The sequence below is a fragment of the Lagenorhynchus albirostris genome, chromosome 21, assembly GCF_949774975.1.
Source record: "Lagenorhynchus albirostris chromosome 21, mLagAlb1.1, whole genome shotgun sequence".
NCBI lineage: Eukaryota > Metazoa > Chordata > Mammalia > Artiodactyla > Delphinidae > Lagenorhynchus > Lagenorhynchus albirostris.
The window spans coordinates 5,165,457-5,182,919 of NC_083115.1; the positions used below are offsets into that span (position 1 = coordinate 5,165,457).

At 45.8% G+C, this 17,463-nt stretch overlaps 1 protein-coding gene across 10 annotated transcripts in view; it reads right to left on the minus strand.

Annotated features, from left to right (window-relative positions):
- Positions 1-1,330: 1,330 nt before the first annotated feature.
- Positions 1,331-17,463, minus strand: part of TACC1 (transforming acidic coiled-coil containing protein 1) — a 112,954-nt gene continuing 96,821 nt past the window's right edge. For 8 of the 10 annotated variants that reach the window (XM_060136468.1, XM_060136466.1, XM_060136458.1 and 5 more), the window contains 7 exons: positions 14,615-14,740; positions 11,980-12,056; positions 10,566-10,609; positions 9,187-9,347; positions 8,316-8,422; positions 7,305-7,425; positions 1,331-6,233 (listed from right to left, as the gene is read on the minus strand). In XM_060136468.1, the coding sequence (XP_059992451.1) occupies positions 6,165-6,233; positions 7,305-7,425; positions 8,316-8,422; positions 9,187-9,347; positions 10,566-10,609; positions 11,980-12,056; positions 14,615-14,740 (705 nt within the window). In that variant the 3' untranslated portion in view covers positions 1,331-6,164. Of the gene's footprint in view, positions 6,234-7,304; positions 7,528-8,315; positions 8,423-9,186; positions 9,348-10,565; positions 10,610-11,979; positions 12,057-14,614; positions 14,741-17,463 lie in introns of those variants that run through there. The other 2 variants (XM_060136461.1, XM_060136462.1) reach the window with 2 other exon arrangements.

A 17,463-nucleotide genomic window follows, 5' to 3' on the forward strand; every position in this document is an offset into this window, starting at 1 on the left:
AGAACTTGGATTTGAAGAGTTCCAAAAGGACTACTAAGAGGCAATTAATTCTGTTGCCCATTTTGAGTGAGGGCAACAATGTTACTAATATTCGAGCTCTGTGATCTTGGCCACACCACTGCTCTCTCTGGGCCCCAGTGTCTTCCATTGCAAAGTGACTTCTGTTGACTAGACCAAGTTTTTCTTGCTTTGACCACTAGCCACAGCAAAAAATTAATTTTTCTTCATCACCTAGCTCACATTCACTTATATCCAAAACAAACTTCATGAAGCAATACTTATCCTTCATTTGTGCAATGCACTCTATTTCCTGCTGTATTTTCTCTTAATTTACATTTATTATGTATTTATTAATTTATTAAATGCTGTGCCACCTCCTTTGGTCATTTTACAGGATTCCCTCCAGGCAGTTCAGTGGGATCACTAGTGGGAAACACTGTTTTTCTTTTTTTGTGTGTGTGTGGTTCGCGGACCTCTCACCGCTGTGGCCTCTCCCGCTGCGGAGCACAGGCTCCAGACGCGCAGGCTCAGCGGCCATGGCTCACGGGCCCAGCCGCCCCGCGGCATGTGGGATCTTCGCGGACCGGGGCACGAACCCGTGTCCCCCGCATCGGCAGGCGGACTCTCAACCACTGCGCCACCAGGGAAGCCCCGGGAAACACTCTTTTTAACAACTTTAGAGGCTGCCATGTCTTACGATGTAGGAAACAGTAAGAAAGTTAACAGTGCTCTTATTTTCCTTAGTGGATCCTCACCTAAGTTGTAAATAGGGCCTTAACTGGCCTCTTAATTTATCTTTTCCTGTAATAAAACGCATGACATTTCCTGACCAGTCTCCTACCCCTTAAGTGGAGAGTTGGCCTGGTTAGTACTGAAAAAATTTTTCCTGGTGTTAACCTAGAAGAAACATAAAACGTCAACTATGTTTTGTGGCCGCGCTGCGATGTTTACACAGTTCTGGCTGATCATGTGTCCTTCAAGAGTCGGAAAGTTTGGGGTGACTGAGGTTCTTACGACTTGAAATATGCCAAGGCAGACAGGCAGTCTGTTAAGCAAAACCAAGATGCACCCAATTAAATACTTTGTTTGCACAGATGCAAAGGCATGGAAATTTATGTGGCAAGGTCTGAATTCCAAAGTTTGTTTTGTTTTCAATTACACACCTAACCAAATGCATAAAATCCCACAAAATGAATGTAGCGAAAATGTCATCTTTTGTATTTTTAGACTGAAATATGGAGCCCATGAAAGTGAGGCTGTCATGAATTTTCACAATTGGGAATAAAGTGACTTATAACCAGGAAAAAAAAAGTCTCCACACAGCCACATCTAACAGTGATAAACAGTTTTTATTCAGGCAATGAAACATGGAAAAAATATATTAGTAATCATTATAATAATTTCATTTGTGTGAGTATAACTTTTACAAATATTTACCTGACATATAAAAGGGAAATTACTTGTGCATATAAAATTTATGTAGATGATTTATTCCACACAACACAATCCTGATAGCAGTAGTCAATGCAGCGTTAGACTCCTCTGGACGAGGCTCCTCACACACTTTGTGGCACCCGTGGGGACACAGTGGAAGCAGATGTGCAATTAATTAACATTTACTTGTTGGCACGTTAGTACACAGGGGTATCTATTGGCAAACACACACTTGCTGAAAGCGACACTGAAAAGGTTGCTGCTACCTCTGAGGTTTCAAAGAAATGCCTGGATCCTGGCTCACTGGGTGGGAAGGACCAAGCCTGAGGCTGAGCGTGTGAAATCTGCAGACCTTCCTGCACTGGGTCGGGGGCTGGTTTTGGAGCTCGTACTTTTATAGGTCCCCTTGAAAATTATTCACAGAGCATCAGTTAACAACGTGACTGGGAGATTCTCTGTGGAGCAGATTTCAGATGCCGCTAAAAGGCAGAGGGACAGAAAGTGGCATCTTCAAGGTTCTAAAGTGATGAATGGATACAGGGAAGGTTCAGACCACACCTCAGCACCAGGCCTGGTCTCCGCCGGCTGAGTCAGGGCGCTAGACGGACCGTCACAGGCCAGCATTGCACGCGACATCTCCATAGTACAACTATAACGAGAGTGTGTATATATATGTGTGTATATATATGTAGTAGCTGTAACCATATTATAGTTAATAAAGTCATTCCTTAGGAATCTTGCTTGTCCAAATCTAACTGCATGCTAAGAGGCACAGAAATGGGATTGCATTTGGATGAAAAAACTATGGAAAGTGCAATCTTTAGTCTCCAGAATGCTAGCTCTGGGCACTAGGGGGTGGGTCTTCGCTGGAAATTGTTGTTCATACAATCTTCCAGAGGAGATCCTTAGACAGAAGGATCTATCATGACCATTCCTTTGCCTTTACTACATGGGAGACTCAAGGTTTGAGTGATAAGATGCTTTCTTCAAATCACTGGAATCTGGAGGCCAGTCAAACCGTTTTAGACAGAAGTCTCCTTAAAATACTTCTTTATGAAAATCTTTGAAGAAGATGACCCTATAGACTTTTGGCTTGACATTCTGGGATTCCCAGACTGTTATTTGTTCTTTAACAAGCAAATAATAATCTATCTTTTAAATTCTTCAGAATATATACATCTTTACTCTAAAACACTTTGCTTGAATCATTTAGTCCTTCAAACACCTAGTTTCTCTCTTTCCAACAAGAGGATAAAGTGAGAAACCACCCAAGTCCGAGAGCAAGCCTGCATGGTCACAAAACTACAAAGAGAGACACCGGTCGTGGACAATTCATGAGATGGCTACCAACTGCAGCAAAAAACCAAAAGGAAAACAAAAGGGGGCTTTAGGGATTTTACTCCACTAAAAGAGGACGTGCTGAGTCATTTCCATTTAGTGCACGCAGACTCACCATTGCCTGCTCATCACAACTCCATTTTGAGCTTTAGAGCCATCAAGTCCTCTGTTACCTTTCAGTAAAATGAAAGTAACATGCTTTCATAAAGTAACATTCAGTAAAATGCTTCACTCTGGCTGCACTGAGTCAGCCCAGGGACATTTGGGGCAGTTCACTCTGCTGGATTATAATCAGTCAGTAAGAATCCAAGGCCCGGTACTAAAGTATCTAAGTATTTGTGTGAGAGTTGCAGAAAGTGTGGGACAGGTAAAAAAAGGTAACTGGCTGGAAAGAAGATTCAACTTGAGCCATCCTCCAAAACGAAAGGTAAATCTTCCCTTGGACTCCATATCAGCTTGGAAGGTTGCCAGGTCCTCAGAGTTTTTCACCATCACATGCTTCTACACTTCCTAATCTGGACTAGGTCTGAAGATGCTAGAAGCCACGCAAGCAAACTGGGCTTCTCGGTGTTTCCAGGACGGTTTCACAGAAGGTCTGGGCAGGTCGCTGGCTTCCAGGAGTGTCTCCAAATAAAGTAAATTTGGGGAGGTCTGACTGTAAATGACTAGCCAACCAAGTGACAAACTGTGCAGTCTGTCTTCCAATAGATCCTCCAATTAAAACACTTTTAGGTAAAGACTATCCATCTATACTTTGGCAAAATGAAAAACTCAGGATATGGCTCTGGATCCAGAGCCTCAACAAGACCACTCGTGTTCCCAAACCACCGTCCAGGCCAGTGGCGTCCTCTCATTTTCCCTTCATGTTTGTCACGGGGAGTATTACTGTCTAGCTTACGAGTAACTTGGTCCCGCCCATGTTTTGAAGCAAAATTCTAGGCCCCATTCTTACTCTCCAGATTACTACAAGTTTCTTTCTCCCCCTTATGTTTTTAAAAAAATAAACAAACATACTTCTTTCTGCCCAGTATATTCTCTTGATCTGCCAGCTGGACAAGCTCCGTGTTTCTTCTTGTTGGAGAAAATCCATCTGTTCAATTAGAAGGAAGACCATTTCCCTGTAATGGTCATAGCTGAGAGGCCAGTGACAAGTATTACTGAATAAGGACCCTTTCGTTTTCCTTGTGCAGCAACTTTACTCCCTAGGGTCTAGTTTTAAGGGGTCTCTGCTCACCAGTGTGCTTGGGAAAGACTGTCGTCACCTCTGTTTCAACACACAGCTACTTTCCCTTTTTATACACAAGAAGCCTAAAAGAGAGGACTGTAGGTTTATAACAGAGACCCCTATACTAAGCCTTTCACGCGTCAAACAGAGCAATACAAAACAGGTAAACATGGATATGTCACCAAAACACAGCAGCAAAAAGGTTTAGCAACGTTTCTTTCTGCAAAACGCAAAATGAGTTTCTCTAGTCATGGAGGATTGGAAGAGGCCGCAATCACACTGCCTGGAGACACCTGCTCCTCCAGGGACAGGGCTGTAGCAGGGCACTCACGTCAAACCCGTGACTGCTTTCAGGGCCCAAATGATTGTCACATCACTTCTCCAAACACAGATCATTTCTGTTGTTGTTGGGTTTTTTTTGTACAAAATGTTAAGACGGTAGGCTTTAAAATACAGCCTAAGCACCAATTGTGAGAAATGCATATTGGTTAAACAGGACTTCTGCCTTTAAAAGACATTACTGACCTCCCTGGAGCTAAAGATTGCAACCGTGTGAACAGTACACGGCTAAAGAAAAAGTCATCTCGAAAGAGCTAGAGCGGGTCTCCACGAGGCACAATTCATTGCTGAAGTTGGGTCATGCAGTAGTTTTACAAGAAAAGTACGAAAACTTACGTGTACTGGAGATAATGCGTTATCACCGTGAAGACGCTCGGGGTGTTCAGATTAAGACAAAAGAGTGCTTTAAAACACCTGTGTGGATTTGGTTTCGCCTATCAAGTGGGCGGGGTTCACACGGGAAATTTCCAGTTGGGGGTTAAGGGCCCCCGCCACTCTGAATGGAGCCCAGGAACGGCCTGAGGAATTTGGTTTTTTGAGTGGGATCTGCTCCCTGCACTCCCCTCCTCCAGTCTTCGAATGGCCTTGGTTTAAAAATATTCAAAACGCACTGAGTTTTGGAGTGCTTGCACGATTTTTCCTGCCCATTTGGTTGAAAATTCTACTATCTTTAAGTTTGCAAGGTTTTTTTTTTTTTTTGCCTTTGGGGAAAAAAAGTCTGAAGAACAATGCATCACACTTGGAAAAATCCAACTTTTGCTTCACCTTACGATTGCTAATGGGGTTAATTAAATAAGATCATCTAAACCTTTGACAAGCAGACTTCCTTTGCATATTCCAAATAGATAATAGAGAGCAAATGTCATCTTGGAGCAACAAATGGAAGCGGAGGAGACTGATGGCGCTAGGACAGACTTGCCGAACCCCAGCTGTGAGGGATCCCACAAAGTAGATGCCCTGGGCCTGAGGACTAACTCCAGAGGGGCCGCCTGCATCCAGGCTGAGGAGCATCGAAATACGGGGCAACAGGACACTACGGCCGACAGTCTCCCTTATGTGACACCTGAGTCTGAGGTTATGAGTCACGCCAGACATGGAGTCTGGGGGCTTCACCTCCCCAACCCCCCAAATTCTGAAGTTGGCATTCTGAGAAAGGACTCTGTTTCAAAATAGGGTTTTACATTTATGGAAATATGCCCTTCTGTAGAGAAGTTCTTATTTGATTATGCTTCAGGGAAAAAAACCAAAACAAAACCCAGCAGCATATATAAATATGCGTGCGTGTGTGCATGCATGCGTGTGTGTGAGAGAGAGTGCGTGTGTATAAATGGGTACTCAACTGGAAGTAACAATAGGCCAAATCATCTCCTCAAATAAAACCACTAATATTGAAAATTAAATGTATACGATGAAATAAATTTTTAAAAAAACCAGACAGGTGGTGGACAGGATATGGTCCCAAATAGTAGCCATAAAATCATACACTGAACGCACCTGGGGAAAGTAAAGATGACTTTAAAACAAACCAAAGATAGAGAATCCCGCCCAGACTGGGCAGCCCGTCTCACTGAGCCCGACTCACTGAGCCCGACGGGTCCGTCAGGCCACTTGTTCAGCGGCTGTGCAGTAAATCCTCCAGCGGCGCCTCCCGGGCGGGTGCGTCGGCAGCAAAGCGGGACAGGCAGCGGTAGGTATGTGCTTTTGTAAAGTTCCGTGGTTTTGTTTTTTTTTTTCTCTGCAAAGGGGCAATTATTCCTGGATAAGGCAAGATAATCGTGGTCACGAGAGAAGCAGCCAAATGCAGATCTGCTGAGCTAACAGGGGAAACTCAGTCCGTCTTTCCCAGCTTTGCAATCAGCTCGTCACAGATTTTCGTCAGTTCTTCAATTTCTTGGTTCTGAAAGATAAATGATGTGATGATGCAGTCTGTGTCCCGAGATAACGGATCACAGTGAAATAGTCCCCAGACTGGCTATACTCCTCCCTAGGCATCCCAACTCAGTGGTTCTTAACTTTTCTACACCAGAAACCCTTTAAAGAAAGGAAAGCTCTATACCTTCTCCCCTGAGAAATGGTCTTGTGTTCACAAAGTTATGCTTATATTGAGTAGGGGGTAAGGGTAATTACTGGCCCTCTGAAGTCTGTCCTTGAAGTTTGTTTGTCAAACTTCCTTGCTATCATAAGAATTACTTGGGGGTATTTGTAAAAAAAAAAAAAGAAAAAAAAAGTATCTGGGCCTCACTTGATCCGTGAGCATCCCCAGGGACCTGGGATTCCAGAGTCTAAGTACCTCAGGGGCCACTGTCTCAGGGGTTATCAGACTCCATGATAAAAACCCCTGCCCTGGCTGAATGGATGCCACCGGCCTGACAACATGATTGGAGACACAGTAAGAAAAACACTAGAGGCACGGAAAATGAAGTCTAAGAGTCACTAATTAGCAAAAGAATGGGGATCGTTATCACCACTGATTTTTACTTCCGTAGCAGAGTTTCTCGACCACATCTGGGCAGGGCCAGTCTTGGTGTGGGGCGCATCCTGTGCACCATAGGGTGTTTAGCAGCACCTCTGGCCTCTACCCACTAGATGCCTGTAACATCTCCCAGTCGTGACAACCAAATATACCCCCAGACGTTGCCAAATGTCCCCCTGGAGGGGAAAATTGCGATGAAGGGGGAAGATGGCTTCACATATTATATTACAGAAAAAAACAAAACGGAAAGAGAAAATAGGTAGCTTCGGAGCCTAAGCGTTTGGTCCTCTGAGCTTCAGTTAATGCAACCTCCTCTCTGTACCCTGCCTGTGGCCAGGTCCCACTAATACACCTGGGAGTATCTGTTGCCACCTGAGTCACTTCCCAAAGGAGCTGGATTGAAGCGTCTGCGCAGAGATAAGCCCCTTTCATCCAGACGACACGGGAGCTGCAGCCGAGGAGGAAAAACAAAGGTCTCGGTGGGTCCCCTCTTACCTTCTGCTGAAGGGCCCTTTCCAGGGACTCCACCTTCATCTGCTCTTTCCGGAGCCCCGCGTGGAGAGCGGCGCTCTCAGCCTTTGCTTTTGTTCGAACCTGAGCAATCTCCTCATTGGCTCTGTTTATGGAACGAAGGGACAAAAAGCACATGGTTTGTCATCAGTCGCGGCTCACGATAGGGATGCTAACCGCTGACACCTGTGACACAGAACTAGGCGAACTGACTCCACCATAGAGGAAAAAGAGGAATTGGTGAGCTATATAATTCAATTTTAATTTATAAAAATTCAATCTACACACAACTGCTAAGGAGATTTCCATGATGCAAACCAATGGCAGAATTGACCTTAAAGGCACACGGGACCCTTCAACATTCACATGCCACCAGAAAACAGAATCACATGACAGTTTCTACAACAATCTTAGATTTTTTTTAACCCAGTACAACAACAGGTAGGATCTCTGTGGATTAACACAGCCAATGAGTCAGGATACTAACCACTGGCATCTATGAAACACAGACCTACAAGCAACTTTATTAATTAAAAATCTCCATTAAAAAAGGAGATTCTCACATTAAAAAAATGGTAATTATGTGACATGACGGCGCATTAGCTAACTCTATGGTGATACGTATGTAAATGTATCAAAGCAATGTTGTACACCTTAAACTTACACAATGTCTTATGTCAATTATAGCTCAATACAGCTGGGGTGGGGGGGAAAGAAGGGGGAAAAGGATGCCTGGAAGGATAAAAGAATGATTTCCTGGGGTGAGGAAAGAGGTGGGAACCCATTGGGAGGGGGAGAGAGTGGGAGGGAGAGACTGTATTTTTTTATTCTTTTTAATGTCTGAACCTTGTGAAGAGTCCACCTATTCAAAAAACTAAATAAGACACCCAGGTACACACAAGTGCAACCTGGAATTGCAAAGTAGTGATTTTTTTTTTCTCTGTCAATCTTCCCACAACATCACGAAAAGTGAAATTCTCATGCACAAGCTCTTACTTGTCCAGTTTTTCCTCCGCGTGGACTTTCAGGGCCTGGTACCGCTGCTCCTCTTGTTTAACTCTGGCTAAGTAATCCTGAGCACATTTTTTCAAGGCTTCTTCATTCTGTTCCCAAGTGACAATTTAAAATGAAAGACACAAGTCATTTTGTTTTCCTTCTACTAGTAACATGCCACATATCAGGGTTTTCATTAAAAAAAAAAAAAATGAAAAAACCTAATACATTCAGATGCCTCCAAATAAGACTCCATGGTAGTTTGAAACAGGCACAAATAATTCTCACTGAAGAAACTGTAGATAACTTCATGTATTAACTTTCAAGTCATACAGTAAGTTACACTGACACACCTGCTTTAGGAAGGGCAGATATTCAAAACTGAAGGGCAATCTGATCCCCATTTTAGACAAACCGGACAGTCATTTTTATGGTTAATATGAGAAAAAAAAAAGAGTGTTCACTGCTATAAATGTGTCTTAGTGATGGTGTACAACCAGATCAAATCAATATGCCCACTTACACTAAATTTGAAACTTTACACCTACTTTCTTCCAGAATATGCAGCCTGTATTTTTCAGTGCTATGGCTTGACTCCCTTTTACTTTTACTAACATTAACTTGGTGAATAATCAAAAAGAACATTTCTAGAATTCTCCTAAGTCGGAGGGTCCCACGGTTCTTACACTCCGTGCCACACTCTGGTGGTGTCCAAGGCTTCCTGACCTGACCCAGGGGAGGAATGACCAACACACGCCACCCAGGGGCCCCGATTCCCTGTTTCTAGGCCACCTGCACCTCTGGCAGGTGCGTTTGAAGACCCATTATCAAGAAGACACACCACCAGGGAGGCAGAAGGCAAAGGACGGGCTACCTTCTTGAACCCTTCCAGGACGCCTTTCAGGTTCTCGTATCTCCTGAACAGGTCGGAGAGGGACCTTTCCACCGAGTTTAGGTCGGCCAGGGCCTGCTCCTTCTCCATGGTCAGCTGCTGGAAGCTCTTCTGAGAGGTCATACTCGTCCTCTGTTCATCTTCTGTGAGTCATGATCAGAAGCAACGCACGTTCTCTCAACACACAGCGCACAGCCGCCCTCCCGAGCCACCAGGCAGTACGCTGGGTCGGGGAACCCAGCAGGTAAGGTAACAAAGGTTCCACCCTCAAGGACTGACTTTCTGGCGGGGGAGACATGGTGACAGGTCGGGGCGGGGGAAACACAGCCGGGAAAGAGGGGTGAGCAGTCTCTGCCAGAGGACAGATGGGAGTGGAGACCCAGAGGAGCTGAGGGCGTGAGCCGTGTGTCTACCCAGGCGTCAGGTGACGCGGACGGCAGAAAATATCATCTCGCCGCCTAAGTTAATGCAGGAAGACCTGACTGACTTAGGGAGTCGGTCCTTACAACAGAGGCTACAAGAGATTCTAAATGCAATGCAGGAGGGTGAAGCGCTGTCCTTTTCTAAAGGCATCGATGGGTCTGGCGCAGGGAAAGCACCACCTGCAGCGGAGTGGGGCCGCCGCATAGAGCAGGGACGTCCCCCCGGGGGTACGAAGGACGAGGTGAGGCCGCCCACCCTGGTGCTGGAACTCGAGTGTCTGCTGTCCTCGAAAAGGAACCTAACGACAGTGATTCCCATTATCTGCAGGTTCCCTGCTCGCTATTTCTACGTGTAGCCCCCAGATCAGTATGTGTGGTGCGCCCCCGGCCGTTCGGGGACACGCGTGGAACGGCAGAGAACTGGAGTCACCTGCCGGGCACGTTCTCGGCTGAAGCCGGACAAGGCGACGCTCTGCCTCGTTTCATGCTGCAAACAAGTGTCCTTTTCAGTCTACTTAGGGCCACGTTTTTGGCATTTTTGTGCTTCCTGTTGGGGATTTTGAAATGGGCCCCAAGCCTAGACCGCAGGGCTGTCTCGTGTCCTAAGAGCCACAGGGCTGGAGGTGTCTTAGGGGGAAAACACGTGTGAGATGAGCTCTGTCCTGGCATGAACTGGCATGAACTGGCCGTGAGCTCAATGTTAATGCGTCAACAGTATACCTTAAATAAGGTGTCTTCAGACAGAAACACCCATAAGGCAAGCTTTCCTGAGGATCAATGATTCAGTATCGGCTAATTCAGTGTTTGGGCAACTTCATCAACTACTGCAAATAACAAGAATCGCTTGTATCTCCGGGATGGACAAACTGACGCTTATATTCTGATTTGAAGATCACCTTTGGATCCCATGGCTCGTACCCTAGAAAAAAACTTCCTTACCGATCATTTGGGCAATGGTCTTCTCATACTCAGCCACAATTTTCCTTAAACAAACAAACAAACTCTTATCAGAAGAGAATTTCATTAACAATGGAAGTTGGAGAAACGGCTGCCCCAAACAATTAAACACGTTAACATGTACTGACAAACTTACATAACCCAGTTACCTGCTTTGGGGCTCTCCTTTTTTGACGCTTAAACTAAGATTTGTTAATGTTCAGAAAGGTTTTTCTTGAGATTTTGTTTAACCAGGTTTTTGTTCTATTTACAGAAACAACTGCCTCCACCTTTTCTTTGCACTTGCGTGAATGACCCCAAGGCAGTACGTGAATTCTGCTTAGAGAAGGGAATCTTTTACAAAATAAGTTAATGACATTCTTGGGGCTCTTCCTGAGACACCTGACCTGAGTTCAGGCTTCCCCTGGCCCCAAACCACTCTTACAGGTAGTGGGTCCCCTCTGATTCAGATCCGGGTTTTATTTGATTGTCCTAATTCCAGAAGTATTTTAGTTATCCAAAGAGGTTTAAAGATTGCCATGTCGTGTTAACCTTTCTTTTAGGGAAGTGCAGTGCTTTCCTGATCCTGCCCCGTGACGGGTGCCCCTCCCTGTGACCTCATCCCCCATCGTGAGAAGTGACCACTCCCCTGCCCCTCACGGGTGGCGCCCATCACGCTGACCCGGCATCCAAGTTCTTACGATGGCTGCTGTAAGCTCCCCAAGGTCAGGGGCCGTGCCGTCCTCCCCACCATGCCAGCACAGGGACTTACACCCGGTAAATGCTCAAAAAACCAAATAATACAAGAGCCACAAATTAGAGTGGACATATTTAAAATGTTTCTTAGTCATTCAAGTGCCGACTGCACAGTTTATAAATTAGTTATGCTCCCCAGTCTTTGATGCCATCTTTGGTTATTTCACAGCTCCTAACTCTAGGGAGTGAGCAGCAAAAATAAAAAGATTTCAGCGTAAAGTCAGTTTTGTTTCCTGTTAACATGCTTTTTATAATCTATTCCGCGGTTGTGAAATCTGAAGCTACCACGTATAATTCGTTTTAGAAATTATAGTGTTTCCATAATTGAGTAGGTCAATAAATCTCTGTATTTCTGTTATTATATCAAATATCAAATGGATATTTTTGCACAAATTGGTCTTTTCAAAAGACAAGAATTATGTGGGTTCTGCTTATTTGCAATGTTCTGAACAACCCAAAATGAGCTACAGCATTTGAATACAATAACTGGTCGGCAATCCTCAGGAAATGACACCATCAGTCACAAATCAAGGTGCAAAGAGCAAAGCCCTGGAGTTCTCAACAGCTGGTTCTGTGTAAGCAAATACTGTCATCACTTCCTTTGTATTAAATCTAAAAATGCATAAAGGTACCCACCCCTCCCCCAAACCTCCAGTCTAACCTCATCTCCAAGACTTCTTGTCGGGTTTCTTCGTATTTTTTCTTCCATTCGCTTGCTTCCATCTCTTTAGTGATTATCTAGATTATAGTGGAGATAAAGCTTGGTTTCACCTACTCAATGTCTTGAATTTAAGACTAGAGCCTGAAAACAACACACAACCAGGTCCATCTGAAGGCAGTCAATCTACATTAGGAATAAAAAACCCTCACCATCTGTGTCTAATGCTCACGACACTGGGGAGATGCTCTTGGCTGCAGACGATGCTGGAACGTGGTCACCGGGACGAAGGTGACCAGAACCTCTCCCAGGAAAGCTGCAAGTGGTTATTACCATCTCCAGCTCGGTCCGGGGTCTGGCTATCGGCCCAGAACCCTGCTGGGTCAGGACGCCAACAGCTGAGCCATCTGTCTGGCAGAGACTCATCTTAACCAAGGGCGACGCCACAGCACCAATTTAACTAGGCTGAGAAATGAGACTGACACCAAATCAGAGCGGGGGACGTTGGCCTGGCCGGACAGTCTCATTCTGCAGAGATTTCGGATTGGGTCAGAATAGGGCCCCGACGTTCCTCCGGGCAGAGGCATCCATCTCACCGTTGGCAAGATCTTACTCGCCGGACCAGAACCCATATTGCTGCGTTTGGGAGGCTCGTGCTAACCGGAGAGAAACACTCTAAATTCATGGCCTCAAATGCCATTTGCCCTGCACAGAGCTCAGATGGGCACCTATCGTTCTCCTGTGATTACACTTCTCTGTGCTTCTTTCTAGTTGGTACAATCTTTATTTTGGTGCCATCTATCAGGATCTCAAGAACTAGAAGCCAACCTGTCTGCTTCAGGGGATCAGGCACATCTTCGATGCATCTGGTGGTCCTCTTAGAGTTTTAACTCTCAGGAGAAAGAAAAAGTCATTTTTCTCATTTACAGGATTTTGTAGGGGCCTCCTTACCACAGCGCCTGTTTTGACAACAGGACTAGCTGACACCCCTAATTACTAACTTATTGCTATGTTTTAACAGTTCGAAAGACCTAGGTCAGAGGTACTTAACCACTCTCATTATATTATAAAAATTATATAAGTCACTACACGGAGGGAATTACCTTCTTAAAAAAAAAGGTGGAATCATCAAGAAACACACAAACCAAACACATAAACTACAGCAGAGAAACACAACAGAGGAGGGAGGTAACTAATGGTAGCTAACAGTACCTTTCATATTTTCCAGATCACCCAGGAAAGGCCTAGCAGAGATCTATTTTGAACAGAAGATGTTCAATAAACACGATACAGGGATTCGAGAGTTGAGTTCTTTAATTAAAGAATGGATGAAGGGATTATAGGCATTAAGATGTGAGAGGAAGTCTGCTGGGGACTTTTGGGAAAGTCCTAAAAAAGAGGACTGTGCTCCTAAAGAGAGGTGAATGGCGAGAATTAGACGTTTTCTAATGCTAGGCATTGATGTCTGCAGTGTGAAGCACGGAGCTGCAGCAGCCATCTTAGGACCATGAGGGGAGCTGACCTATGACATTGAAGGGGACAGGCCAGTACACTGAGGATGAAATGGCAAGAACTTAAGTCCCTGATGACCCAATTTGGCTGTGGGACACTACACAGATGTGAAAAAGAAGTAGGCATGCGGGCTTCCCTGGTGGCACAGTGGTTAAGAATCTGCCTGCCAATGCAGGGGACACGGGTTCGAACCCTGGTCCGGGAAGATCCCACATGCTGCGGAGCAACTAAGCCCGTGCGCCACAATGACTGAGCCTGCGCTCTAGAGCCCGCGAGCCACAACTACTGAGCCCACGAGCCACAACTCCTGAAGCCTGTGCACCTAGAGCCCATACTCTGCAACAAGAGAAGCCACCGCAATGAGAAGCCCGCGCACCGCAATGAAGAGTAGCCCCCGCTTGCTGCAACTAGAGAAAGCCCGCGCGCAGCAACGAAGACCCAATGCAGCCAAAAAAATAAATCGATAAAATAAATAAATAAAAAATAATAATAATAAATAAATAAATTTATAAAAAGACAAAGAAGTAGGCATGCATTAAATACTAATACGGAATGATCACCATGATGTATTTTTAAGTGAGAAAAGCAAGGTACAGAATGGTATATGCAGTATTCTACCATTTGTCTAAAAGAGGGAAGAAAAAGACACGTATATTTATAATTGCTTGTTTCTGAATAAAATAACTCTGAAAGGAAAAAAAACAAGAAAAAAAAGAATGGATGAAGGTAGGAAACAATGTTATATTCCTGCAAGTCTAGAATTTAAGAAACTTTTAGGCACGAGCATATACCCTCTGTGAAATGAAGGTGCTGATTTAGTTACACACGTGGGTAAAGTTGGCAAAACGCGATACGTAAAACTTCAGGGCTAAAAGATAAAGAAGTGCACAAAAGTTCTCAAGGATGTTTCCAAGTGTCAGCTTTGCCCTCTGGATACCAGGAGGCCAGGAATCCAGCTCCAGCGAGGCGTTTTACAGGGAGCCCTTGATACGAGCTACAAGTGGAGGAAACAGGGACTTCCAGCTGGGGAGAAAGAACTCAAGCCAGCAGAGATGGACGCTACCCACTGGTACACGGGCTTTACAAAGAAACGGAGCCAGAGTGGACGCAGCGAGGAAGCCTTTACCTCTTCTCGTATCAGGGTGAGCACGGCGGTCTTGTCTGATTCACTGAGGCAGATGCCGTCCAGCGGGCTCTCCCCTCCACAGGCCACGGACACAGGGCCCTTCTCCCCCAGGGACTCCAGCAGTGCCTGTTGGGGGAGAGGGCACAGGTAAGACGTCCGCTCTTCAGCTTCTTAACCCCAAATATCCTCTGATAACTTCCTCCTGAAGAAACCGATCACACCCTTTAAAAAACACGTTTCAAGGGGAAAAAACAGCAGGGGAAGCTTAAAAAGAAAACACCTAGTTACAGTACGATCTGAAGGAAAACCCGTTCTAATGAATATCAGGGAGGTCTTAGCTTCTGTTTTAACGGACGGCCTAGAGAAGTTTCCTTCTCATCCAAAAAGGAGACAGTGTAATTATAGAGGTCAGTCACCAGCGAGTCATGTGCATAAAAGAGAAAACCATCTGTGGTTAATGTCTCGTGAACCTGTGGATCTCTGGGGATGATGTGTTCCATGTAAATAAATTCCCAGAAAAGTGTCAACCTTTTTACATATAGATGCTTTGGAGGGAAATGTTTCTAAAATGACTTTCAGGCCTAAGCAGGTAGAAATGGCAAATATATGTGAGCTCTGACCCCACCCCGGGATGATCCAGGATCACAGGGAATTCAGTGGCCCCGAGGGCTGGCAAGGGGAGACCCAGCGATGTTGTCACGTGCACAGACGCCAGGGTCTGGGCTGCATTTCCATGTCCTGGGTCTTCCCGACACTGAGTTTTCAGTTCCCTTCCGTCAACACGTCACCTTCTGAGGTGCCAGACTGATTTTTGCCATAAACCCGGGTTCCCGGGAGCCACATTCAGTTACGATTTTGTTTTTCCCAAGAACGTGGGCTTTGTACCATTTTTTTTCCTAAAAAGCATTTTTGGGGGTTATTTCCTCCCACCTATGTTACCTTTCTGTATAAATGGGGGAAAAAGCTGATCTAATAACACCCAAAATGCCCGCCAAGGTGACCTGGGAATCTTTTTTTAAAAAAATTATTAGAGTTAGGGTTAGGATTAGGGAATAATCTTAATAATCTTCAATGTCAGCATAACTCATTAGTTACTGACTGGAATCAATTGGGCTCTGGTATCTTGTTTGAATCGAGCTTGAACAGGAAGTCCAAGGTCAATGTAGACCAGTGGTTTTTAAACTTTTCAGGGTCATTAGGGACTCACCCTCTCTCGAGAAAATGCTCAAGAACATGCACATAAATTTCACCTCGATCTTCACTGCCCGCAGCCAAGGGTCCAATAGACAAACCCCTGGCTGAGGCCACAGGAAAGGGAAAATGCAAAAGCCACAAGCCGGCAGTGCCCGTTCCAGCACCATCTGGGGGAGGCCAGCCCACCATGCTGACAGAAGCCCGAGGCCCCCCAGAAACACCTTCTATCCTGGGGGAGCTCCATCACCAGAGCCAGAAGCTACTAGGGGCCGGCAGCCCTAACATGGCCCCCAATGACCCCATCCCCTGTACGAGTCCTTTCGGGTAGCCTCCTCCCCTTGAGTTAGGCTGGACCCAGTGACCCTCGTCTAAAGCACAGAAAGCGGTAAAGTCATGCGGTGTCACTGGTTGACAAGGAGGCTCTGGCTGTGAGGAGCTCTGTGGAGAGGCCACGTGGCAAGGAACGACCGTCTCTGCCAATGGCCAAGCGAGACAGCTTGGAAGCAGATCCACCCAAGTTGAGCCTGGAGGTGACCCCAGCCCTGGTCAGTACCCTGAGAGCGGCTGGGGAGAGACCCCAAGTCAGAGGCACTCACTGAAGCTGCCCCAGGGCTCCCGACCCAGAAAGGATGAGATCGTGATCGTCTGCTGTCGGACGCTGACACACTGGACATCTGACTCATCCCCCCACCTTCCGTGCCACAGTGCCCATCAAGACTCCTCCCAACCACCCCGCTTCCCGTGTAACCTGCCTACTAGGTCCAGCCTACACATTTGGTTCATCTCGTCACACTTCCGATTCTAAATTATTACATTTTAAATCAGTCTTTTGTTTTTATTATTCTAAATCAGAATCCCTAAGACAAGTCAACTCTGGGAAGCTGGTCCCCTGTGCCTTCCGTGACTCTCACGTTAGCGAGAGTTTGGGAAATAAGCCAAGTTTTCTTAGTAAGGGAAATATTGTCTGTTCTGGAGGTCTGCATCTCACTCATCCTCGAGGGGATAAATGAATTCAGTCCGCCCACTTGTTTAACGACTTCGCTCTAACAAATGAGGTGCCTGGAAGCGGCAGCGTTCCGAGCTGGAAGATCAGGCCTTAGATGGGGACAAATACACCTGGACGAGTGGCTCTGCAGCCGGCAGCTCTCCCGGCCACTCCCTCTGCCTGGCCGGACGCCACAAGCCCCATGACTCAAAATGCAGCAGCTCTTACGAGGAATTTATAGCCGTCGCCTATTTTAGCTGCCTTTTCCAGTCCTCCAGGATTCATTTAGCTTTTTACATTCCGCAGTCCTTTATACTGTTTATCAAACAGCACAGAAAGCCTACAGAATCTACCATCACCAAAATCTGGCCTGACCATCTCTTCCTGGGCTGGGCAATCTAGTACGTGTTTAATAAAGATGCTAAACCAATAGATCAATCACATCCTTCCAAAAGGGTCCTGCTTCACATCCCCTGGTCTTTCTCCCTGTCCCACAAAGCATTCACCCTTGAGGACCCACAAAGACCTGTCTACAGACAGTGGGACCCAGGGGAGTCTTGGCTCTAAGTTCACAGTGAGCGCAGATGCCACAAAGTAATTCTCTGCTCACGTCCTTGCGATGAGAGAAATCAGGATCCCTAATCTGTCAGGCTCATCCCATTTGTCCTTG